General features: G+C 44.1%; 1 protein-coding gene across 7 annotated transcripts in view; it reads right to left on the bottom strand.

The window, feature by feature from the left end:
• Positions 1–603: 603 nt before the first annotated feature.
• The window catches only part of ZNF75A (zinc finger protein 75a), a 48,289-nt gene continuing 22,707 nt past the window's right edge, over positions 604–26,185 (bottom strand). For 5 of the 7 annotated variants that reach the window (XM_049698991.1, XM_049698994.1, XM_049698995.1 and 2 more), the window contains 4 exons: positions 7,489–7,580; positions 7,077–7,203; positions 3,943–4,053; positions 604–3,764 (listed from right to left, as the gene is read on the bottom strand). In XM_049698991.1, coding sequence (XP_049554948.1) covers positions 3,166–3,764; positions 3,943–4,053; positions 7,077–7,203; positions 7,489–7,580 — 929 coding nt within the window. In that variant the 3' untranslated portion in view covers positions 604–3,165. Of the gene's footprint in view, positions 3,765–3,942; positions 4,054–7,076; positions 7,204–7,488; positions 7,581–8,823; positions 8,841–10,649; positions 10,783–11,724; positions 11,810–12,875; positions 13,148–23,385; positions 23,458–26,185 lie in introns of those variants that run through there. The other 2 variants (XM_049698998.1, XM_049698993.1) reach the window with 2 other exon arrangements.

Genomic DNA, 26,185 nt, shown 5'->3' with positions numbered 1-26,185 from the left:
CCCTGCTCCTGTTTTCCTGTCCAAGCTTCTTCCCAACTGTTACCTTTCAGTCCAGGAAAAGAAGCCACCTTCCTCTTTACAACAATCTGGGAAAACTTGGTGATCTCCTTCCCATTTTCTAAGGCACAATTCAAAGAAGGTACAACAGAGCTATTTACCAAACCATTCCTTGAAGTCTACTGCACTCACTTAGAATGGAAAGGAACCCCTAACCTCTCCCTAGCCCACTGATCAACAGAAGCCCTTCCTGTGCATGTAGGGCTGTGGAGCAGTGGAACAGAGGGCAGACAAAGACAACGAAATGGAATAAGGCCAGAGAGAGAGACAGATGGTTGCCTCATCCACTTCAACAACTGACCTCTACAGGATTTGTCCCTGGTAAGCAAGCAAGCAGTCTGTCTTTCCCATCACCTATAGTCTTATAAGCTCCTAAGTGTTCCCATCAGTGTTACACCAGCTCAGTGGAGCATCTAGAGGAAACTAGATCTCTTCCAAGGACCAAAGACCAGGTGGAATGACAAAGAAGTTTCCTGAGCTCTAGCAGAAGACGGTCTTACTGACAGGCCAGGTTATGCTGCAGAAACACATAGCACCAACATCCCATTGACTTAACACAACAAAAGTTTATTTCTCATTCCTACAGTCCATTATAGGTCTGGGGGACTCTCCAGAACAGATACCCCTCCCCAATGTGGGGGGCTCGGCATTCCAGACTGTTCTGATCTTGTGACTCCTCTCTATGTGCTTATATGACTGAGGCAGGAAAAGACACCACTAGAGAGTCCTACAGCAACAAACAAATGCTACAGCTGAGAAGGGAAACTTTTGCTCACACTCATTGCTCAAAACTATCTCAGGATGCTAACTGCAAGGAGAAAAAAGTCTAACCACTCCCTTCTTACTGTTCACTAGGATACAAGCTCCATGAGGATATGCATTTTGTCTCCTTGTCCACTACTATATCCTTAGTTTAAAAGACTACCTGGGTACATAATAGGCCCTCATCAAATTGAATGAATGAATGCAGTGTCAGCAAGAAATCCACATGTATATCTTGGGAGAAAAAACAGAGTCCCAGGGGTGTAAGGCTGAGACTGTTGGGTAAGATCTATGCAGACCAGAGCTGCAGAGCTGGCCGAGCTTAAAAAATAAGCACACTGGTATACTGGTACAGTTATCTTAAGAGAAGAAAATGAAATCCTGCTGACAGCCGCAGAAAAACCTCAGGTGACTTACACCATTAGGCACTGAAGCCAAGGACCAAATCAACCAAGCAAACCACCACCATGAGTGCTCAGCTCCTGGAAGGAGCTGCAACAGCCACAAATGCATCTGCTCCTTTAATGTAGTCAGTCCACCCAACATACCACTGGGGACCAGGGGAAAGGGAAGGACACGCACACTGACTGAGACCCTGCTATTTCCCAGGCTGATAGGTGTTTTTCCTTCATCAACCCCTCTAATCCCCAGAAAAACCCTGAGTTGAGTGTTATCTCTATTTCATATGGAAACTGGAGATTTAAGAGTGTTTCAGTAACCAATCAAGAAACAGGAATGTGTTACAAGCTAGAAATAGAAATAGATACAATACAATGTCATCCAGGCTGGCTGGGCAGGGACAACATACAGATCAGTCCTGTTAATCCTGCCCTCAGGCCTGACTGATGCAGCTAAGTGACAGCCAACAGACCCACTAGCTATGGGGTCTTAACAAGCCTCTGGATCTCTTTGAACCTAACTTCCCTTTTTATAAGAGATTTGTAAGAGATCATTTAACCTCTTTCCTAATACTACCTGAAAGCTCTAACAGGAACACATCTGAATCACTGCTGTAGGTGTTATAAGAAAATCCACAGCCCATAGATTTTTGGCATTCTATGCTATGCTGGAGAAAACAAACTGGAAGACCCTGCCTGTTTAACAGTTTACAGTGTAAGTCAACCAAGGCAGATGCAGGTTCACCTAGCCTTGCCTGCCACTCAACATCAGTTCCCAAACCTTTCCTTTTGGGAACTTGGTCTCCTGCTCACTGAATTCCCAGAGCACCATTCCCAGTGACCCACAGAATCCTCCCTACTGCATACACTCCAGTTCCCAGACAAACATAACTTTCTTGTTGTTCTTAGTAACAAACAAAAGCCAAGTTAAAATACAAACAGACAAAAACCTAAGAAGTTGATCCTGAATTCCCATTAATTTCCATGAGCTTCAGAAAAGTGCTCATGTTTATGGCTGTTTTATCCTATTGGCATTGTGAGGTAAGGAGTCCAGTTAATTGCAGAAAATTCTTCTTTTCATCTAAAACATACCAAATGGCTAAAAATTCCAACCCATGTCCACATGATCTCATTAGATATTCTTTTTTCCAACACCACAAATGAGAGGCAATGATAGTGCATTATTAGTTCACCTGGCAGATTCTCTAACAGTGAAGTAAATGACTTCATCACAGTAAAAACTGTGCTAACAGGACTAAAGAGATATAGTTGCTAAAATGTTCAAGAAGGAACTCAGAACCAGGTCAACTTTGTGAACACTGTCCAATGACAAAACAGAGTAAGAAAATCCAATTTGGTTCTTGGAAAACTTTGTATTAGAATTCATTTCTACCTCATGAGACTACTGAAATTCGTAAGTCTGCTAACTGGAAGACAATGGTATGCAAAGAAACATGTATATTACTGCTTTTTGTTTTGGAAGACCATGCTACAAATGTTTCTATCATATGTGCTTAAGAGTGGCTGGGGAGGTCATTCTGTGACCAAAGAAGACTGATGATTCATGACTGCATCTGCTATTTTGAAGCTGATCTTGCTATTTTGCCAGGTACAATCCCAAAGCAGCTTTTTCCCTTACTCAGAATATTCTTAGAACACTATTTTTGCTAAAGAATTCAGTGAAAGTTCTAAGTAAAAACAGTAAGTAGTACAACTATTAACGTTTCCCCTCCACAGTCAACCCTGATTTCTTTCTGTGAAACATGACGTTTACATCTCCAAATTTTCCACTGGTGAAAAATTCTTCATGCTTCTTAATTTTGCATTTTTTCATAAACTTTAGGGTCAAGCGCCGCTTGGTATATGTCTGTAGGCTGAGGACACTGAACAAGCTTTCCTTCACTGGTGTCAAAGTCTTGAGCACTTATTGAAGATTCTCCTGCATGTGCTACAGGTGGGTTCTCCGGTGTTTAATAAGGTGGGAATTTTGACTGAATTTTTTTCCACATTGATGACATGTAAAGGGCTTCTCTCCAGTGTGAGTTCTTTGGTGTGTGTGGAGATGTGAATTTTGACTGAAGCTTTTCCCACACCATGAGCATTTATATGGCTTTACTCCTTGGTGTGTTGTTAAGTGCTTATTGAGATCTGACCTCCATCTAAACCTCTTGTCACACTGTTCACATTTATATGGTTTCTCTTCAGTGTGAATTCTTTGGTGCTTAATAAGGTCAGAACTAACTCTGAAGCTTTTCCCACATTCCTGACATTTAAAAGGCTTCTCTCCTGCACGTTCTTTCTCATGAAGCTCGATAAGTTTCAGCAGCTCTTCTTCCCACCAGTTTGAAAATTTAATTCCTTCCTTCACTGGAAAATCTTGGTGCCATTTCCCCACCCTATGCGTATCACCATGATTTTCTTTGCCCATTGTTTTCTGATGAACATTCACACTGGCTTTTTTTGATACTATGTCTCCTGGTGCTTGTATTTCTAAGTCAGAAAAACATATAGGTTGATGATTTTCAGTGTCATTTTTCATCTTTATCTCTGTTGGAATAAACATAAGAATCAGCCAACTGTATGTCAGAGCAAGAAAACCATGGGAATAGAAAAAAACGCAATATTCACTGATTTTAAAAAAATAGGGAAGTAGAATCTTAAAATGTTAAGCCCTTGTAAAGGTTCCTACCAAGGCACATTTCTCCTCTTCCCATGGTATATTTACCTGAAAACAGCTCTTCGGGACTGTCTTTGAATATTGGGGGTCCTTGAACCCATGGCTCTTCCCCTTGCTCTAAGCAGCAGATCACTTTAGTTTTGGGGAGCACAAATAATGCTGTGAAATAAAAAACTGAAGTCAGTGACTGGAACTAACAATGGTTCACTAATTCCAGACTACTTCAGGAAGTGCAAAAGATACTTTAACAGTTTCTTATCCTGAATGGTTAAATGGAGTGTCTCATATCCAATATTAAGTTTACACTATACTGCATTTGTGAGTGGGTATGTAAAGACTGGGAAATAAATCTAAGCTAGATCTATGAAAAGGGTATGTGAATTCATTGCGTGTTCCCCATCTTCTGAAACCAATACTCCATATTCAACTAAGCTGTAACCAAACTCCAGAGGCTACAGGAAATACAGGCTGGTCCTATTACCTCTTTAGGAAGACTCATACTGGATAAGGCCAGGTCTAGGGGAGTCAATGTGAAGGTCAGTGGGCTGGGTATCATAAATACAAGTGATTCCTGTTATATTATAGCAAGTTTCAATTGAGTTCTCAGGTACCAGACACTGGACCAGGAAAGATTTCTACTACTCCTATAGCTCACTGGTTCACATCCAGGTGGAGGAAACAGACCAGAATTACTTAGTGGACTTTCTTTAAATCATATTGCCAAGTATGGAAAGCATTCATCACTCAGTCATTCAATACATATGTGCTGAGTGGCTATGGTGCACCAGGCACCCTCTATGTGCTAGGGATACAGTGGTGAATAAGCCAAGCCCCTTGATCTCAGAGAGCTTATCTTCTAGCACAGAGTGAGACAGTCTAATGTCAATAAACACGCAAATAAAATATCAGGAAGTGATAAACGTTTTGAAGAAAACTAGAGCAGGGTGAGAGAACACTTAAGATTCTGCTTCTGTGAAGGTATTTTAAATAAGGCTATGTGAAAAGCCTCTCTTAGTGATATTTGAAGGACTTCCTTGGTGGTCCAGTGGTTAAGACCCATGCTCCCAATGCAGTGGGTCCGGGTTCGATCCGTGGTTGGGGAGCTAAGATGCTGCAACTAAGAGTTCGCATGCTGCAACTAAAAATCCCGCATGCTGCAACTAAAGATCCAGAGTGCCAAACTAAGACCCTGCAGAGCCACATAAATATATATTTAAAAAAAAGGAAAAAAAGTGATATTTTGAGCAGAACCCTAAACTGAGAGTTTTGTCATATGGCAGAAAAGTGTGCCAGGCACAGGGAAGGAGAAAGAAATGAGCACACCAAGCCCATGAAACAACAAGATGAGCAGTGTGAATAAAGAGGCCAGAGCAAGGGCACGAGTGGCAGGAGACGACAGCAGGGAGATGAGGAGGGGCCAGATCGTGGAGGAAGCCTTGGTAAGGAATTTGGTTCTTATATTGAATGTGATGAGAAGTTATCGTAAGGTTTTTAAGCAGAAAATGTCATCATCTGATTAGGTTTGGTTTTTTTGGCCACACCCTGCAGCTTCCAGGATCTTACTTCCCCAACCAGGGATTGAACCTACACCCTTCACACTGAAAGTGCAGAGTCCTAACCACTGGACCACCAGGGAATTCCCCGTGATTAGGGGTGTTTTTTTTTTTTTTTTTAAATACCTTTATTTTATTTATTTATTTTTGGCTGTGTTGGGTATTCGTTGCTGTACGCGGGCTTTCTCTAGTTGCAGTGAGCAAGTGGGGGCTACTCTTTGTTGCAGTGTGTGGGCTTCTCATTGTTATGTCTTCCCTTGTTGCAGAGCACAGGCTCTAGACGAGTGCGCTTCAGTAGTTGTGGTACACAGGCTCAGTAGTTGTGGCGCACGGGCTGAGTTGCTCTGCAGCATGTGGGAACTTCCTGGAGCAGGGCTCAAACTCGTGTCCCCTGCATTGGCAGGCGGATTCTTAACCACTGTGCCACCAGGGAAGCCCCCCATGATTAGGTTTTTAAAAGACTCTGGCTGCTGTGTGGAAAACTGATTGTGGGAGGGCAGGAGTGGTGGCAGTTAGAAAGTATTGAGTGAACCTTGTGGCTGAGACAAGGATGGTAACAGCACAAGAGGCTGAGACATGATCTGATTCAAGCTACACTGTGAGGGTGGAGCCAAGCTGATTAGCGATGACCTAGTAGTGGGGTAGGATGGCAAGATCACAGTAAAGAATGATCCATAGGTTTTCTGGCCTGAAATACTGGGTGAATGGTAGTGTCCTTTAGGGAGACAGGAAAGAGAAGAGCAAAGCAAATTTGGAGGGAAGGGAACAAAAATTCTGGATAAGGAATGAGCATGTGAACTTGGCAAAAGCTCCCAGGTAAACTGGTTACACCTTTTCCCTGCCAAACCACTATCTGAGAATCAAAAAGCAACTGGTAAATATATCTGTGTATATAAAAAAGAAAAAAAAAAAAGCAACTGGAAAAGAGACTCTCTCACAGAGAAAGCCAAGAATATGACAGATTACTCAACTCCTATGCAAAGGGAAGGGCAAAGAACTTCCCTGGTGGTTTAGTAGTCCAGAATCCACCTTCCAATGCAGCAGACGGGGGTTCAACCCCTGCTCAGGGAACTAAAATCCCACATGCCGCGGGGCAATGAAGCCTGCGCCACAACTACAGAGCCCGTGCGCTCTAGAGCCTGTGTGCCACAACTAGAGAGAAGCCCACGTGCCGCAACGAAACATCTCGCATGCCACATCGAAGATCTCGCATGCCACAACTAAGGTCTGACGCAGCCAAATAAATAATTTTTTTAAAAAAAGATTCAGGACTTCCCTGGTGGCGCAGTGGTTAAGAATCCGCCTGCCAGTGCAGGGGACACAAGTTCGAGCCCTGGTCCGGGAAGATCCCACATGCCGCGGAGCAACTAAGCCCATGTGCCACAACTACTAAGCCTGCACTCTAGAGCCCACGAGCCACAATTGCTGAAGCCCACGTGCCTAGAGCCTGTGCTCTGCAATGAGAAGCCACTGCAATGAGAAGCCCATGCACCACAACAAAGAATAGCCCCTGCTCGCCGCAACTAGAGAAAGCCCGCGTGCAGCAACGAAGACCCAACACAGCCAAAAAGATAAATTAAAAAAATTAAAAAAAAAAAGATTCAATGAAGGGAAGGGGAGAATCTTTACCTAGAGAGATGACAGTCTCATAGTTTTCTTGCATTACATCATTGTAGAGGGCCTTCTGAGTAGGATCCAGTAACTCCCATTCTTCCTGGGAAAAATATATGGCCACTTCTTCAAATGTCAACAAGCTCTAAAAAGAGAATACGCTTTAGCTAAGTATTTGCCACTTCAAAAGCAGCCCAACCATCTGACCCATGATTTGTATGTTAGGCCAGGAACTAAAGGAACAGCACATGATACTTTTTAAAGTGAGGAGGCAGAAATGGAAGAGGCAAGGGATCAGCAAACAGTCTGGGAGGTGTCCAGTTCCCCAGCAGGATCATCTGGGTTAACACGCCTCTAAGCACGTGCTGGGCAGTGTAGGTCAAGGGCAGCAGGGAGAGGCAGCCCTAAGAAGCTGGAAAGCACAGCTCACCTGGGACTCAGGCAAGATGAGCTCAGGTGCCACTGGCCAGTCTTTGGTGTTTGTCTGTTCAGGAAAGGCTAGGATCCGGTGAGCAGGCACTGCTGTGGGTGAAAGATAGCAGAGGTAATTTCTCTCGCTTCTGTTTCTGAACGTGGTAGGCTCTTTTCTAAAATACAGAAGACCCCGATTTTTTTAGTATTGATGAGATACCTTTACAAGTACGTGTGCTGGACTTCCCTGGTGGCGCAGTGGTTAAGAATCCGCCTGCCAATGCAGGGGACATGGGTTCAAGCCCTGGTCCAGGAAGATCCTACATGCCATGGAGCAACTAAGCCCGTGCACCCCAGATACTGAGCCTGTGCTCTAGAGCCCAAGAGCCACAACTACTGAAGCCCGCGCACCCAGAGCCCATGCTCTGCAACAAGAAAAGCCACCACAATGAGAAGCCCACGCACCACAAGGAAGCCACCACAATGAGAAGCCACCTCAGTGAGAAGCCCACGCACCACCTCGCTCACCGCAACTAGAGAAAGCCCACGTGCAGCAACGAAGACCCAACACAGCCAAAAATAAATAAATACATAAATTTATTTATTAAAAAAAAAAGTGTGTGTGTTCAGAAATGCCTCTCTCATTATAAATGAAAACCATGGAACTACCAGCCTCTAAAACAGGTTCCCTAGTTTTCATGAGCAAATTAATGAAACGAAAAAAATTTTTATTACCTTCTCGTGACATAAATTGAAAACAAAATACTCAGGGAATCCAGTGTACAGTAAGAGATGTAGTTTTTTTCTTTTTTTATCATTTATTACTTTTTTTCTGGTACAAATAGTGTTCACATTCTGCCACTAACCACCCATTCTGATCCCAATTCCTTCCATATTTTCAGCATGAGGTGAGACTGACCCTCTCTGCTTTTCTAAAAACAGAGTTCCTGATGTTATTACCAGGGTTCTGTGGTTTGGAGATTTCTGAATCTTAGGCCAACCCCCACCTTCAACCACACCTGGTCTGCTCTACCATAATCTGGGGGGCATCCTAATTGCTAACGTGGCTACATTAGTAGATCCACAGGGCAAGAAAGAAAATGGTAACAACATTCTGGCTTAACAAATTACTATCCCAGCTCCCAGGAGAAGGCAAGTAACGTGAAGCTCCTTACCCCTCTCACATACGGGCTCAGTTTCTTTGTGGGTATTCCTGATCAGCAGCTCTTGTAGACTCTGGTGTGTATTCCAAAATTCTTCATCCTGGGACATGCCCACTTGCTGGGCCTCTGCTGGCTTCAGCTTGAAGCCTAGGGCCTCTGCTGTCTCTCCCAAGAGCACTGCCTCCTTTCCCAGCTCATGGTCTGCAACCTAGAAATAATGCCCATCCTTGTTACCATGGAACTTACTTTTCGTTTGGGAGTTGGTGGGAGAGGGAGGAAAAAGCAGAGTGCAAACTGTGGGAAGAAGGAGACACTAAAGGAAATGTCACAAAGACTTAAGAGAGATACGGGACCACCAATTTCCCACAAGAACTATACACAAAATATAGGAAAAGTGGCAGAAGAGGAAAAAAGGTGTGGTTACTGTCAGCCCTCCAAGACAGCAGCCCCCACCCTCTGCATCCAGCCCAGCTCAGACCACTAACACGGCTGCACAGGCCACCTGTTCTCATGCTGCCTTGACAGACTTTCTCTCCCAATTTAGATTCTTGCCTTAGTGGTTTCCTGTCCTCTAACTCTCTCAAAAGATAAAGGAATTGAATTTAAAAGTTGTCCTGTCGGGCTTCCCTGGTGGCGCAGTGGTTGAGAGTCCGCCTGCTGATGCAGGGGACATGGGTTCGTGCCCCGGTCCGGGAAGATCCCACATGCTGCGGAGCGGCTGGGCCTGTGAGCCATGGCCGCTGAGCCTGCATGTCCAGAGCCTGTGCTCCACAACTGGAGAGGCCACAACAGTGAGAGGCCCGTGTACGCCAAAAAAAAAAAAAAAAAAAAAAAAGTTGTCCTGTCAACCAGATTTTCCACATGGCCAGGGAAGAGTCTCACAGAGGATTGGGATGAAATGGAGAAAAAAGTGGGAGGAAAGAGTCAAGGCTCCAACCTATCCCCAAATGATTTTGACACAAAACGTGTGCCCTCCCGGTATTCTCAGTAGGCCTGTGAAGCTAGCTGGTATGCTGCCACCTGCCCAAGGGCATGCCCTGGATCCCCGCTCACAGCACAGCCAAGGAACAACCACTGAGGGAGGGCAGTGGAGGCCCTTGTCTACGGTACAGAGGACACTATCCCTCACGCTCTTTCTTCTCTCAGCTACTCTGTTGGGATTTCCAAATCTTTCTTTCCCTGTTTTCTTTCTACTTTTTCTCTTCCTGGGCAGTCTTCCTCTAGTTGTTTGGTTTCTCCTTCTCTTTCCTATCTTCACTCTCCTTTGGTCTCTGAGAATTACTGCTTTTTGGATCTGTCCCTTCCTCTCCAACTCCTTATTGCCTTTTGTTTGTTTCTAAGAACTTGAGGCTCATCTCCTTTGCCAAGCCAGACTAGGCTCATTACCCTCAACACACCCTGGCTCCAAAGAGGGCAAAAAGCAACTCTCCCTAAGGCCAGGGAAGTCTGCCAGGAACTCTGAAACCTGTGGACTGACTATGGCTGTGGGTCTGTGCTTTCACGTCCTGCTTTACATGTCCTAAAGGAACAACAGAACTGAGACTTAATTCATCTTATTTCCCAATTAACTGCCCCCAATACATCCACCTTCACCCTGTTTTACTGCACACATGAAGAATCTTTCTTCTCACCCCATTCCTCATTTGACCAGATTCCCTCTGTAAGTGTTCTACCAGGACCACAGCCTCCTCAATGCTCTGTAGATGGTGCTTCTTTATGTAAGTCTGGGTGTCCCTGGGCAGAATGGTCAGGAACTACTCTAGGACCACAAGTTCCAAGATCTGCACTTCTGACTGAATCTCTGGCCTCAGCCACCATGGGCTTAATTTCTGAAGCTGGTCAACAGCCTCCCTGGGTCCAGCTGCATCATGACAGAGGAAGCTCTAGAAGTGCTGGTGAAACCTCTTGGGACTGAGACTGTCCATTTGGGGGGCATATTTCTTATGCTGACTGGAGCTCTCTGTCACAGGTCCCTTGGTCTCCCACAGAGTCCTGATCTGAGGGTTCAAGTACTTACCCACCTTCAGATCTACTGTCATCATTCTGATCTAGGAACAATTTGGCTCCTGTGTTGGACACACCACCAGCACCATCTTTGACAACTGAGGCCCAGTCTGATCTGGAACAAAACCAACAGAAGGTTCTTCTTTCTAAAGCATTAAAGTGAGAAAAAAAAAAGTGCATGTCAATAAAAAAGTCACACGAACTTTACTACTTGTTACTTATTATAAGAGAAAAATGAACTTTAAAAATCAACTGCCAAGCCCTTGTTTCTCTCCTTTTCTTTCTATTATTCAACGGAATACAGCACGACTTATTGAAGACAAATGTAAATAAATTACTTTGCCTTAAAAAAAAAAAAATAGGGCTTCCCTGGTGGCGCAGTGGTTGAGAATCTGCCTGCCAATGCAGGGGACACAGGTTCGAGCCCTGGTCTGGGAAGATCCCACATGCCGCAGAGCAATTCGGCCCGTGAGCCACAATTACTGAGCCTGCGTGTCTGGAGCCTGTGCTCCGCAACAAGAGAGGCCACGGCAGGACTTCCCTGGTGGTGCAGTGGTTGAGAGTCCGCCTGCCGATGCAGGGGACACGGGTTCGTGTCCCGGTCTGGGAAGATCCCACATGCCGCGGAGCAGCTGGGCCCATGAGCCATGGCCGCTGAGCCTGTGCGTCCAGAGCCTATGCTCCGCAACGGGAGAGGCCACCACAGTGAGAGGCCCGCATACCGCAAAAAAAAAAAAACAAAGAGAGGCCACGACAGTGAGGGGCCCGCACACCACGATGAAGAATGGCCCCCGCTCACCCCAACTAGAGAAAGCCCTCACACAGAAACGAAGACCCAACACAGCCAATAAATAAATAAATAATTTTTTAAAATAAATTAATTAATTAAATCAGGAGAGGTTGGTGGGTGAAAAAACTAGTACCCACTGGCTCCAAGGAGTTTGGGGATTATCCAAAGATTTAATTGATGCACTTCCTATGCCATCCTCTCCGTGTAAAGGAAAGATCAGGAGAATATTCTGAGTTTCTCTTAAATTTCAACATATCGTCCTAGTCTGTCTTCAGTAAGAGGGTACAACTTCTATGACATTTGCTCTTTTGGGAAGATGAAAGACTTCACTTCCTGGACCATTTGAGGTGCTCCTTTGCATTGTATGAAAACTGGCAGAAGAGCTGGAACAATGAGACCAGAGTGGAAGAACAGTAATTCAGAAAAATGGAGCCTTACTCTTCTCAAAAGCATCCCCCAATTAAGTAACTAGTTGCTCTACATTCATCTTGGCATTTCTTTGTAAGATATATAAAGAGCACCATGCAGAAGATTTATACCTGAATTTTTAATTTTCATTACTTGACTTAGGAAAAATTACAGCTGATCCTTGTTCACAAAATGTGTATCCAAATGTCAGTTGGGAAAAAGGACAGCATGTTAGTTGGTGATGATTACATTCAGCTGCTACATTTCTCCAGGGCTCATTTAGACCTCTAAGCGAGGCTGAGGAGGAGTGCCTCGTGAGCCTCACTTTCCCTGAGGTGATCCAGCGGAAAGGGCACCGAAATTCTGCCCAGGAAGCCACGGTGTTCACAAACGGCCGGCTCCCGATGCCCACCTGGCTCTGAGGAGCAGGGACACTTCCCAGGCTTTCGCATCAGAGGAAGCTGATCTCTCTGAGGCTGGACCACCCGTTTCTCCCACAGTAACATCAACTGGTAAAGGAAACGCCGGCGGAGGCGGGAAAGTGGACACGACCGCCCGGGCGCGCCCGCGAGCACTGTGCCTGCGGGCAGTGTCCGAATGGACTCCCGCAGCGCGGCCCCGGGCGCCACCCCCACAAACGTTGGAGAGAGCGGCCTCACGAGCCTGACGGCGGGCCTCGCCCCAGACAGTCCAGCCGCCCGGCTCGGAAATACCCCCGGCTGCCTTGCAGCGGCCGGCGTCTCTCGGGGGCTCCGGAGCCTGCGCCGAAGCGGAAGCCGCTTCTAGGTTACCTCGGATGGCTTGGCTTCGTGGAGGCCGCTCCCTCCTCCCGGGGCTCTACCGCAAGTCGCCGCCGGTCCAGCCACCGCTCTAAGGAGGACAGCTCCCCGCCCCGCGCCACTCAGAGGTGGGTTCCGAGGCTCAGGCCCGGAACCACTTAGGTTCGCCTGGCCCGGACGGCCCGCCCGGAGCACTTCCTCCGCCGCGGGCTTACCCACCCCCACCCCTCACTCTATCCAACCGGAAGGGGAAGTGACGTACCTCCGGAGAGAGGCTCCTCGCAGGTCAATGTGTCTTCACCGCCGCGAACTGGCGTTTACCAGGCGGCGAGAGTTGATGTCACGGAGTCTCAGGCCCGCGGAGCCTGAGGGCCCTGCACGGTGGCTGTCCTCTCGCGGCCATTACTTCCTTCGTCGTTGTGAGTGGGTGGCGACTGGTAACCCGGAGTCCCACCGCGTGACGTCCCCGCCCCTGCCAGTGCCCGAGCTGTCCTCCCGCCGCTTCTCACAACCTCTTCCGGTACCTGGTGTTGACTTAATAAAATAGCCAGTTATTTTATCAGCAAAATGAGTTAATTTGGGGACAATAAAGAGTTGCTATTTGGAATATGCAAACCCTGGCAACCATAAGCAAGTCTGGAGAACATGGTTCTTGTACACAGGAGACCTGAGGAGTTCGGAGCGACTGTTGTAACCCAAGAATCCACTGGAGCAAAATGGGAGTGTAGTGGCTTGTCATTGGCTGAATTTTGACAGTCTCTCATTGGCTCACCTGTTGCTAGGTCAGGAGAAAATCTTCCTCCTGGTGGGTAGTAAAGTAGTAACCTGTTGCTAATGCAATTGATGTCTAGTGGTTGGGCGTGAGATCAACCCCTTTGAGCTCTGATTCCATTTTAAATGAGGTACCGTTTATAATTTTCACAAAGGCAGTTTCGTCTAACTAATCTGGCTTGTGATAGGTGTGACCCAGACACTCACATGCAACCAAAGTTCCTACAGCTGGCTGAGCACGGCAATCCCTCTGTCTTACAACAGGCGTGTCAACAACCAAAAGATTCTCACTAATTAGAGAAATCAGAGAAATGCAAATGCAAATCAAAACTACCTCACACCGTCAGAATGGGCATCATTAAAAAGTCTACAAATAACAAATACTGGAGAGGGTGTGGAGAAAAAAGAACCCTCCTACACTGTTGGTGGGAATGTAAGTTGGTGCGGCCACTATGGAAAACAGTGTGGAGGTTCCTCAGAAAACTAAAAATAGAATTACTATATGGTCCAGCAATCCCACTCCTGCACATATACCTAGACAAAACTATAATTCAAAAAGATACATGCACCCCTCTGTTCATAGCAGCACTATTCACAATAGCCAACACATGTAAACAACCTAAATGTCCATCAACAGATGAATGGATAAAGATGTGCTATATATATACAATGGAATACTACTCAACCATAAAAAAGAATGAAATAACATGGATACAACCAGACATTATCATACTAAGTGAAGTCAGACAAAGATAAATACTATATAATATCACTTATATGTAGAATCTAAAATATGGCATAAATGAACTTATCTACAAAACAGAAACAGACTCACAGACATAGAGAACAGGCTTGTGGGTGCCAAGGGGAAGCAGGGTGGGGGAGGGAAGGACTGGGAGTTTGGAATTAGCAGATATAAACTATTATATATAAGATGAATTAAGTAACAAGGTCCTACTGTATAGCACAGGGAACAATATTCAATATCCTATGATAAACCATAATGGAAAAGAATGTTTAAAAAAAAGAATGTATATATGTGTATAACTGAGTCACTTTGCTGTGCAGCATAGATGGGCACAACATTGTAAATCAACTTCAATTAAAAAAACAGAAAATTCTTGTTTACAGAACTAGCTCAGGTACTTACAACATGCAGAGGAGAAATCTTGTGTTCTACAGGGAAAAATACCTCCCTTCCTTTATTCTTGGCAGACAAGACCTACTGAAAACTCTCTACCCACCCTCCTTCCTTCAGTGGGGAAAGAAAATGTTTTCTTAAAAGTTGCCATGGACACCAATGAGAAAAACAAACATGTACTTAAGAAGCAGTAATTAAATCAAGTTTCTTCACCTTGTTTCAACTGCCTGTCCCCTTACCCAGGCCCTCTCCAATCTGATTTCCATTCTCTTTCCATACTCCCCTTCTCATCATTGCCTTCGTCTCCTGGGTTCTCACTCTAAATGCTGCACCAAGGTCACTGCCTTCTCAATGCTTCCTGGATGATGCGCCCTCACCCAGGCTTGGATCTCCCTGTGCAGAATGATCAGGAATTGCTTCAGCTCCAGGATCCTATACTTGAATGCAGCTTGGGCTGCAATGATCATGAGCAGAGCTCCCAGAGCTGGCTGAAAGCTTGTGAGTGAGGTTCAGCAGTTGCTGATAATGGGAGAGTCTGAAGAGCTGGTGGGAGATCTCCAAGTTGCCAGCCTCTCTGAGAGGTCAGAATCAGCCACCTGAGGGAATGTGAGCAATAAAGGGGAATTCAAATCGAACTGAGGCTGATCTTTGGCCCAAAATTCAATCCCTACAATGTGGGGATAATCAACCTGGTATATGAGACAGGAAATGGAAGTTGTTACCTGTTACCTAATGGAAATTGCACAGACTTCGACCATCAGGTGGATCCAGTTTCCAGTCCCAGCTGAACTCCACACTAACTGATGTGAGGCAAAATATTCAACCTCTCTTAGCCTCTTTTTCTCATCTGAGCATAACAATACGTACCATGCAGCAAAGAGAAAAAGATTAGAAATGCTATTTGTATAGCATCTGGCCCAGTGCTTCCCACTTAGAAGGTGCAGAGTAAATGGTCTGGGGTGGTGTAAGAGAAGCTCCATCTTACAGGAATTTCAAGCATATCTCACTACTTAACATATATTAATTTGTTTAATGTCTGTCATCCCCACAAAAATGTAAGGTTCTTGGAGAGCAGGTAATTTGTTTTATTGTTGAAACACAGCTCCTCGAGAAGTGTCTGGTCCTAAAATAAATATTTGGCAAATGAATGGGTGAAAAAAGACAAGGAAGACTGGGGTCTTCAGATCTCATTAATTGCCTGGGTGTCCAGTACTTAAGCATTATAAACAGTATGAAAGGAGATGAAGACTGGTCTCTAGCTTAGATGTCTCTGAGATCTGTCTCCCCTTCGTTTCCACTCCTGTAGCTCTAGAGTGGGATTTCTGAACTTCAGAACTATTGACATTTGGGGCCGGACAGGTCTTTGTTGTCTGTGTGTGTGGGTGGGTATCCTATACACTGTAGGATGTTTAGCTGTACCCCTGGCCTCCACCCACTAGATGTCAGGAGCACCCACCAGTCCTGACAAGACTGACTCCAGACTTTGTCAAATGTATTTGGGCGGCAATCGGCCCGATTGAGAACACCTGGTCTAGGCACATATCATTAGGCCAGACTGGTAGATGAGTCTCCCATCTGTTCACCTGGTCTTTGTACAGAGCAGATCTGGACTTCTTGACTTTCTAATAATCTAATTGCTCAAAAGCCTTTAAGAATTCCTAATGCCACTGAAATAAGCCAAGATCTCCTAACTCGCAAGGCTCTCCCTAGCATTCAAGGCCCAACCTACCCCTCCAGCCTTGTTGCACACTCTCCTATACACAGTCTACAAACCAGCACAGGTGAACTGGTCCCACATCCTGGAACAGGATCTGTGCCTTCCAGCCTTAGTGCCTTTTCCCAAGGCCTGATTCATCCTTTCCATAGAAACTGAACACTAGCGGTACCAGTTTGCACTCCTTCCAATCAAGGGAGAAAGGGCAACTTTGTTTAGAAATTAGACATGTGGAAATAAGGAAAAAATTTCAAGGAGTGCACCATCAGAGAAGGCAAGAAACCCAGAGAATGAGGACTGGTAACACCACCACTATCACCTTCTTGGAAGCTCCTAACACTTTGAAGTCCTCAGTCCCGTCTTTAACTCTCTCTCAGAGTGCCTTCTCTTACTGAAAATGAGTCCCCCTAAAACTGAGTTTCCCTATTGAGTTTATGATTAATCACTCTACCCAAAATTTTTATTACCTTTCTTGTACCCTCTGACCTCAGTTTGTAATAGGGGTGGGGCGGGGCGGGAGCACAGCCATTAGTGCAAGGCTGTTAGTGGCCTTGCTATACTAATGGTCAGCATCATGGTAGTCCCGGTGGTGGCACTCTCCCTGGGTTGCAGTCCACAGGACCTGACCCCTCTTTGCAGGGCCTGAGGAGCCTGAGGGCCAGCTAGGTCCTGGGTGCCTTGCTCCCTCAGTGATGATGGCTGGGTAGGGTCTGGGGACCTGGCCTGGAGGGCGCCACCAGCTGAGATCTGCCTCTTCAGCTGGGCCTGGGCATTGGCGGGAGGACACAGGCTGGGTGCTGGATGAATGCTCCCCAGCAGGGTAACCGGCCCGCACAGGGACCCTCTCCTATTAGCCAGGGCCTAGACTTAAGAGAGCAAAAGTTGATCCTTGGGACCTTGAACAAGTAAAATGAGGGGTAATGATTTAGCTTTGCTTATGGGATTTGTAAAGTGTTAGTGAGGCCAAACAATTCAAAAATGTCGGAGTTTGGAGCAGAGAAAGGTTTACTGCAGGGTCATGCAAGGAGACGGGTGACTCATGCCTTGAGAAACCTCCAACTCCTCAAAGGCTTTCAGCAAAGCCCTTTAACAAGAAAGGTGAGGGAAGGGCGTGGTTAGTTGTCAACTTCTTGGTGTCAATCCTTTGTTCTTAATGTCCATGTGGGTCAGGTCACAGGTTCCAGCTACAGCATCTTCAAGTGGCCTTTCATGCCAGTGGAGGGTCACCCTAATTCACAGTCAGAGCGTCGCCATCTCCCCAGCCTGCAGGTCTACCTGTCAGTGCTCCTGCCCGGCCAAAGATACCCCAGACTCGCCCAAAGCCAGAAGCTGCAACGTGTGCACGCATCTGACTCTGCCGCAGCCTTCCCCTTAAGTCCCCCTCCTCTGGCACCACTCTGCCAGGCCTGGCGCCACGAATGCTCCGGAAGGGGGCGAGAGCGCAAACGTCGGCCACATCCCCGGTACTGCGACCTAGGGAGACTGCCACCGCGGGGACCACTGCGGCGCTGACCATTGGTGGAGCGGGGCCTCTAAGGCCTCACGCGCCTCGCCACCCGTTACACTGCAAATACCTGCTATCGGCGTTTGGCTTTCTGCGCCGCAGGCACACAGCCCTTGCTCAGTTACATTACCCCAACTAACACCAGAACTTGTTTCTGCGGGTTTATCTACTCCACAGTTTGGGAGCTCTCTATGAGCGCAAGGAGCATATCTGAGCTGTCTTCGTGTCCCCACCGCCCAGCACAAGGGCTCACAAGGACGCTATAAGCTCTCCGTGAACCAGTGTTTCATTCGTGTAAAACACAAAGGTAAGAGGCTCAGGGCCTTTGAAAGCACACTTCACGGGGACACTGAGCGGACAGGGTGAAGGGCGACAGGCCCCGAACACCAGGTACATCGCCCCTACACCTCTCCAAACAAAAGAAGGATGTCCCGGCTCACAGCCACTGAGAGACTTCCCGTCACGGGACCCAGGACAAAACAAGAACCTCAGAGAAGCGGGCGGGGCCGCGGAGTTAGGGCCCGCCCCCCGGGAAAACCCTACCTCAAACACACCACTCACCCGCCAGGCTGTCTTTTCCAGCGCGTGCGGCCGGAAGCTGCCGCGGGGCGAGCCGGGACTTCCAGAAGGCCTGACGCATGCGCAAGGGCTAAGCCGGAAAACAGCGTCGCCGGACACGGAGGCGGTGAGCTACAGGACAACCCTCCCCGCCATGGTTCCGCCCTCCGCTAATCGACAGCAGTGTTCCCCAATGAGAAGACGGGATCCTCCTTGCGTCATAACCTGGACCACTGAAGTGGCTCGAGAGCAGGGGGCCTTAGATCTGGGCGTTTGTTGATGCCTCCTATTGGTTACTGCTGTTCTGCTTGACAGGCGCTTCAGCTTCTCTTTTTTTGAAGGGTCTTTGCACCAGCACCATCTGGGCTCATACCCTGTTTGTAGATGTGACAACGACAGCAGTGCTACTCTGCTGTCGAAGCACTGTCAACGAAGCACTGCTCTTCCTTTGCTTCTTCCCACAATCAGACTCTGCTATGTTCCTCTCTCTCTTTCCTGTCAATGTAGCCATCCAGTTAACCTGCCCTCTAAAAAGGGAGGCAGCAAGAACGGTCATATACCTTAGAATGGTCATAACACTAGGACCCTAGAGACTTGAGCACCCTGGTTTACTCTGCAGATAGTCAGCTGTGGTAGCCAGTGGATCTCTCTAGTACTTCGTTACATCATCTATAAAATAAATATAATAGCTGGCAGGAACAATGTAAGGCTCAAGATAGACAATGTATGTGCCAGTGCTTAGAGAAAACTGCTCAGTGTGATCACTGATACTGGAGGTTCTATAGAGAGTACGTAGACAAGAAAAAGAATAAAAGGCCTTCAAATAGGAAAGGAAGAAATAAATCTTCCTCTATTCAGAGATGACATGATCCTACATATAGAAAACCCCAGGCACTTCCCTGGCAATGCACTGGTTAGGTCTCCACACTCTCACTGTCAAGGGTCGGGGTGTGATCCCTGGTGGGGGAACTAAGATCCTGCATGCTGCGCTGTGGGGCAAAAAACCAAAACAAAACAAAAAACAATTCATATAAAAACTACAAAAGATAATAAACAAATTCAGTAAGTTGCAGGACAAGATCAATATAGAAAATCAGTTGTGTTTCTGTACAGCAGCAATGAATAATATGAAAGAAATAAAGAAAAATATTCCATTTACAACAGCATCCAAAAGAATAAAGTACCTGGGTACAAATTTAACCAAGGGAATGAAAGATTTGTACGTTGAAAACTATAAAACATTGTTAAAATAAATTAAAGAAGACATATATAAAAGGAAAGACACCTCGTGTTCAAGGATTGGAAGACTTAACATTGTTAATATTGCAATTCTCCCAAAGTGATCTACAGATTCAATGCAATCCATATCAAAATTTCAATAATCTTTTACAATATAAATTAATATGGGATTGCAAGGGACGTTGATTAACCAAAACAGTCTTGAAAAAGAGAACAAAGTTTGAGGAGAAACACTACCCAATTACAAAAAATAATACAAATCTATAGTAATAAAAATAATGTGGCACTGACATAAGGACAGATATACAGACAAACAGAATAGAATTAAAACTCCAAAAATAAACCAATATATCTATGGCCAAACAATTTTCAATATGGGCTACAAGAACATTCCAAGCAGGAAAGAATAGTCTCAACAAATGGTGCTGGCACAAGTGGATAGCCATATGCAAAAGAAACAAGTTGGACCCCTACCTCACGCCAAACACAAAAATTCATGAGGGACTTCTTTGGAGGTTCAGTGGGTAAAGGCTCTGTGCTTCCACTGCACGGGGCACGGGTTCAATCCCTGTTTGGGGAACTAAGATCCCACATGCTGTGTGGCAAGGCCAAAAAATATATCATGAAAATGGATCCAGGACCTAAATATAAGAGCTAAAACTATAAAATTTCCAAAGAAAATATATGAGAAAATCTTAATGAAATTGGATTTGATAATGTCCTTTTTAAAATTTATTATTTTAATTTTGGCTGTGTTGGGTCTTCACTGCTGTGCACAGGCTTTCTCTAGTTGTGGTGAGTGGGGGCCACTCTTCGTTGCGGTGCACGGGCTTCTCATTGTAGTGGCTTCTCTTGTTGCGGAGCACGGGCTCTAGGAACGTGGGCTTCAGTAGTTGTGGTACGTGGGCTCAACAGTTGTGGCTTGCGGGCTCTAGAGCACAGGCTAAGTAGTTGTGGCGCACGGGCTTAGTTGCTCCGTGGCATGTGGGATCTTCCCAGACTGGGGCTTGAACGCATGTCCCTGGCATTGGCAGACAGATTCTTAACCACTGCACCACCAGAGAAGTCCGATAATGGCTTTTTATATATGACACCAAAAGCAAAAATCAACAAAAGAAAAAAATAGATAAATTGGACATCACCAAAATGTAAACATTTTGTGTATCAAAGGACATTATCAGAAAAGTGAAAAGAAAATGTGTAAAAGGGCGGAGAATACTTACAAATCATACATAGGATAAGGGTTTAATATCCAGAATATATAAAGAATTCCTACAACTCAAAATCAAAAAGACAAACAACCCAATTTTGAAATGGCCAAAAGACTTGAATAGGCATTTCTCCAAAGAAGAGAAATGGCCAAGAAGAATCTGAAAAGATGCTCAACATCATTAGTCACTGGGAAAATGCTAATCAAAACCACAATAAAATACCACTTCACACTCATTTAGATGGCAAAAATAATAATAATAAAACAGAAAATAGCAAGTGTTGTCAAGGATGTAGAGTTATTGGATACCCTGTACAAGGCTGGTGGGAATGTAAAACAGTTCAGCAACTATAGAAAGGTTTGACTGTTCCTCAAAAATTAAACATAGGATTACCACATGACCCTACAGTTCCACTTCTGGGTATAAACACAATAGAGCTGGAAACAGGTACCCCAGAAAATACTTGTACATGTATGTTTACAGAGGAACTATCACAATACCCAAAAACTACAAACAACTTAGATGTCTATCAACAGATGAATGGATAAACAAATTGTAATAAATCAATACTATTGAATATTATTCAGCCAAAAAAGGAATGAAGTGCTGATTGATACATGCTATAATGTGAATGAACTTCAAAAGCATTATGCTAGTGAAAGAAATTCAGGCCCAATAATAAATGTATGATACCATTTATATTAAATATTCAGAATAGATAAATCCAGAGGGGCAAAAAGCAGGTTTGTAATTTTCCAGGCACTGTGGGGAAATGGAAATGGGGAGTAACTGCCTAATGGATATGGGGTTTATCGGGAGGGGTGTGATGAAAATATTTTGGAACTAGATAGACGTGTACAACATTGTGAATGTACTCAGTGTTACTCAATTGTTCACTTTAAAATGGTTAATTTTATTTTATGTAATTTTATTTTATATAATTGTTTATAAATTGCATATGATGGGAATTCCCTGGTGGTCCAATGGTTAGGACTCTGTGCTTTCACTGCCGGGGCCCAGGTTCAATGCATGCTTGGGGAACTACGATCCTGCAAGCAGGGCAGTGCAGCCAAAAAAAAAAAAAAAAAAAAAAAAAAAATTGCATATGAAAATTAACTTGCTGTATTTATGTGGTCTACTTCTGGACTTTTTATTCTATGCCATTGATCTGTGGGTCTATTCTTTTATCAAGACCACACTCTTTTTTTGAAAAAAATATTTATTTATTTGGTTGCACAGGGTCTTAGTTGTGGCACACAGGACTTTCGTTGCCATGTGATCCTCACTGAGGCATGCAGGATATAGTTTCCTGACCAGGGATCGAACCCAGGCCCCCTGCATTGGGAGCGTGGAGTCTTAGCCACTAGAACACCAGGGAAGTCCCCAAGACCACACTCTTTTGATTAATGTAGCTTTAGAGAAAGTCTTATAATCAAGTGTTGTAATTCCTTCAAATTTTTTTCTTATTTTTCAAAACTATTTAGGCTCTTCGAATTCGTTTATCTTTCCACATTGCATTAAATCTATTGATCAGTCTGGGGAATTGATATCTTTACTATGTTGAGTCTTTCCAAACTATGAACATGGTATGTCTTCCCATTTACTTAGGACTTATTTCACCAGTGGTTTATAGTTCTCAGCATACATATCCTGTACATGTTTTGTTAGATTTATAACTAAATATTTCATTTTTTGAAGCTATTGTAAATTATATTGTTTCCAGTGTATAGAAATGGAATTTGTTTTATTTGCTTACTTTGTATCCTGTGATCTTACTAAATTTACTTATTCTAGAAACTTTGGTAGCATCTTAGGATTTTCCATAATAAAAATCATGTCATCTGAGTAGACAGTTTTGTTTTTCCTTTCAAATCTGGATGTTTTGTATTTCCTTTTCTTTCATTATTGGACTAGCCAAGCCTTACAGTACAATGCTAAACAGGAGTGGCAGAAGTGGGTATTCTTGTTTTGTTCCTTATCTCAGAGGGAAAGCATTCAGTCTTTGCAATTAAATGTGATATGGACTATAGGTTTTTAAAATATAGATACTCTTTCGGAGTTCCCTGGTGAACTAGTGATTAGGATTTGGTGCTTTCACTGCCGTGGCCTGGGTTCAATACCTGGTCAGGGAACTGAGATCCCACAAGCCACACAGTGCAACCAAAATAAAAATAAATAAATTAACTTAAAAGAACAGGTGCTCTTTTACCGGTTGAAGAAGTTCCATTCTACTCCTAGTTTTCTTAGAATTTTTGTCATAAATAAATGTTGTACTTTGTCTCCATCTTCGCTACAGTGCTCACTTCCAGGTTTCTAGTTGTGCTAAGTTGAGGTAAAGGAATATCACAGAATATAACTTGTAAACTCACCATTATGCGAGCCACAACTACTAAGCCCGTGTGCCACAACTACTGAAGCCTGCGCACCTAGAGCCTGTACTCCGCAACAGAAGTCACTGCAATGAGAAGCCCACACACTACAAAAAAGAGTAGCCCCCGTTCGACGCAACTAGAGAAAAGCCCGCGTGCAGCAACAAAGGCCCAATGCAGACAAAAATTAATTTTTTAAAAATCCTATATAAACTCAGCATCAGTTCAGTGGTACTTTGAATTCTACTGTTGTTCTCCAAATCACCTGCTGCTATTGACGCTTTGAAGTTCTCAAATAGCTGCTCCATGCATTCTATCCAGGTTTTAGACTTGTTTTCTATGTGAGAGAAAAGGTGAAGCATGCTTATTACAACTTACCCAGAGCTGGAACCCCAATACTAAGTTTTTCTCGAGCCTTTCCTATCTTTATACATTTTTTTTCCTGTATTACTGGTTCTCCACTCTGCCACCTAACCCCTGCCTCCACAAAAGTCTTCCTAAATTAGTTTACTCCTTCTCAAAGCTTTTACGTAATCTTTCATTTTTTCTTGTCCACAGTCTTCTTCCCTGTCCCACCTGCTACTATTAGTTACCTGCAAGCCTACTTGTTTTTTTTTCTTAATTTTATTATCTATTTATATTTTATTTTTGGCTGCACTGAGTCTTCGTTGCCGCCCGCGGGCTTTCTCTAGTTGCAGCAAGCAGGGGTTACTCTTCGTTCCCGTGCACGGGCTTCTCATTGCGGTGGCTTCTATTTTTGTGGAGCATGGGTTCTAGGCGCGTAGGCTTTGGTAGTTGTGTCACGCGGGCTCAGTAGTTGTGGCTCGCAGGCTCTAGAGCACAGGCTCAGTAGTTGCGGTGCACGGGCTTCGTTACTCTGTGGCATGTGGGATCTTCCCCGACCAAGGTTGGAACCCGTGTCCCCTGCATTGGCGGGTTCTTAACGACTGTGTCACCATGGAAGTCCCTGGAAGCCTACTTGTAATTGGGGAAATGCAAATCAAAACCACAATAGAAAACAACAAAAAAACAAACAAAACAAAAAACCACAATAAAATACCTGCTTAGGTCCCTGCCAATTTTTAAATTGCAATATAAGACACATATAATAAAACTCACCTTTTTAAAGTGTTTAATTCAGTGGTTTATTAGTATATTTACATATCATCATCAGTATATAATTCCAGAACATTTTCATCACCCCAAAAGAAACTCTGTATCTTTAACAGTCAACCTCCACCCCCTGACGCTTCCAGTCCCGGAAAACACTAATCCACTTTGTCTCTATAGATTTGTCTGTTCTGGATATTTCATACAACATGTGACTTTTATGTCTAACTCCTTTCACTTAGCATGTTTCAACATTCATCCATGTTGTAGCATATATCAGAATTTCATTTGTTATAGCTAATAATATTCCATTGTATGGATATACCACTTTTTATTCATCCATATAACAGTTGATGGACATCTGGGTTCTTTCTACTTTGGGGCTATTGTGAATAAGGCTGCTATGTACATTCATATGTAAGGTTTTTTGTGGACACAAGATTTCTATTCTCTTGGGTATATACTTAGCAGTGGAATTGTTGGGCCAAATGGTAATGTTTAAATTTTGCAGTTACTGACAGAGTGTATTCTACAGTGACTGAACAATTTAAATTCCCATCAGCAGTGTATGATGGTTCTAATTTCTCCACATCCTTGATAACACGTGTTATTATCTTTTTTATTATAGCCATGCTAGGGGAGATAAATGGTATCTCAATGTGCTTTGTTTGGTTGATTTTTTGTTTTGTTTTCTTGGTGGCTTGTAGGATCTTAGTTTCCCAACCAGGGATCAAACCCAGGCCCTCGGCAGTGAGAGCACAGAATCCTAACCACTGGACCACCAGGGAACCAGCTTTTAGTTTTATTGATCTTTGCTATTGTTTTCTTTGTTTCTATTTCATTTATTTCTGCTCTGATCTTTCTTTCCTTCTACTAACTTTGGGTTTTGTTTGTTTTTCTTTCTCTAGTTCCTTTAGGTGTACGGTTAGACTGTTTGAGATTCTTCTTGTTTCTTAAAGGAGATTGTATTGCTATAAACTTCCCTCTTAGAACTGCTTTTGCTGCATCCCATAGGTTTGGGATCGTCGTGTTTTCATTGTCATTTGTCTCTAGGTATTTTTTGATTTCCTCTTTGATTTCTTCAGTGATCTCTTGGTTATTTAGTAACATATTGTTTAGCCTCCACGTGTTTGTGTTTTATGTTTTTTCCCCTGTAAATGATTTCTAATCTCATAGCATTGTGGTTAGAAAAGTTGCTTGATATGATTTCAATTTTCTTAAATTTACTGAGGTTTGATTTGTGACCCAAGATGTGATCTATCCTGGAAAATGTTCTGTGTGTACTTAAGAAAGTGTAATTGCTGTTTTCGGATGGAATGTCCTATAAATATCAATTAAATCTATCTGGTCTATTGTGTCATTTAAAGCTTGTTTCCTTATTAATTTTCTGGCTGGATGATCTGTCCATTGGTGTAAGTGAGGTGTTAAAGTCCTCCACTATTATTGTGTTACTGTAGATTTCCTCTTTTATAGCTGTAAGCATTTGCCTTATGTATTGAGGTGCTCCTATGTTGGGGGCATATATAATTTTTATATCTTCTTGGATTGATGTCTTGATCATTATGTAGTGTCCTTCCTTGTCTCTCGTAACATTCTTATTTTAAAGTTTATTTTACCTGATATCAGTATTGTGACTCCAGCTTTCTTTAGATTTCCATTTGCATGGAATATCTTTTTCCATCCCCTCACTTTCAGTCTGTATGTATCCCTAGGTCTAAAGTGGGTCTCTTGTAGATAGCATATATATGGGTCTTGTTTTTGTATCCATGCAGCGAGCTTGTGTCTTTTGCTTGGAGCATTTCCCTCAATGTGGTTTTGATTTGAATTTCTGTGATGGCTAATGATGTTGATTGCCTTTTTATATGCTGACTGGCCATTTGTATATCTTATTGGGAGAAATGTCTATTCAAATCCTTCAATATTAAATTCTCTACTATTGAGTATCTTTCATGTAG

The sequence above is a fragment of the Orcinus orca genome, chromosome 16 (assembly GCF_937001465.1).
Source record: "Orcinus orca chromosome 16, mOrcOrc1.1, whole genome shotgun sequence".
Lineage (NCBI taxonomy): Eukaryota > Metazoa > Chordata > Mammalia > Artiodactyla > Delphinidae > Orcinus > Orcinus orca.
Note: the sequence above shows the minus strand (reverse complement) of the source record. Positions and strands in the feature narration are given on the sequence as shown.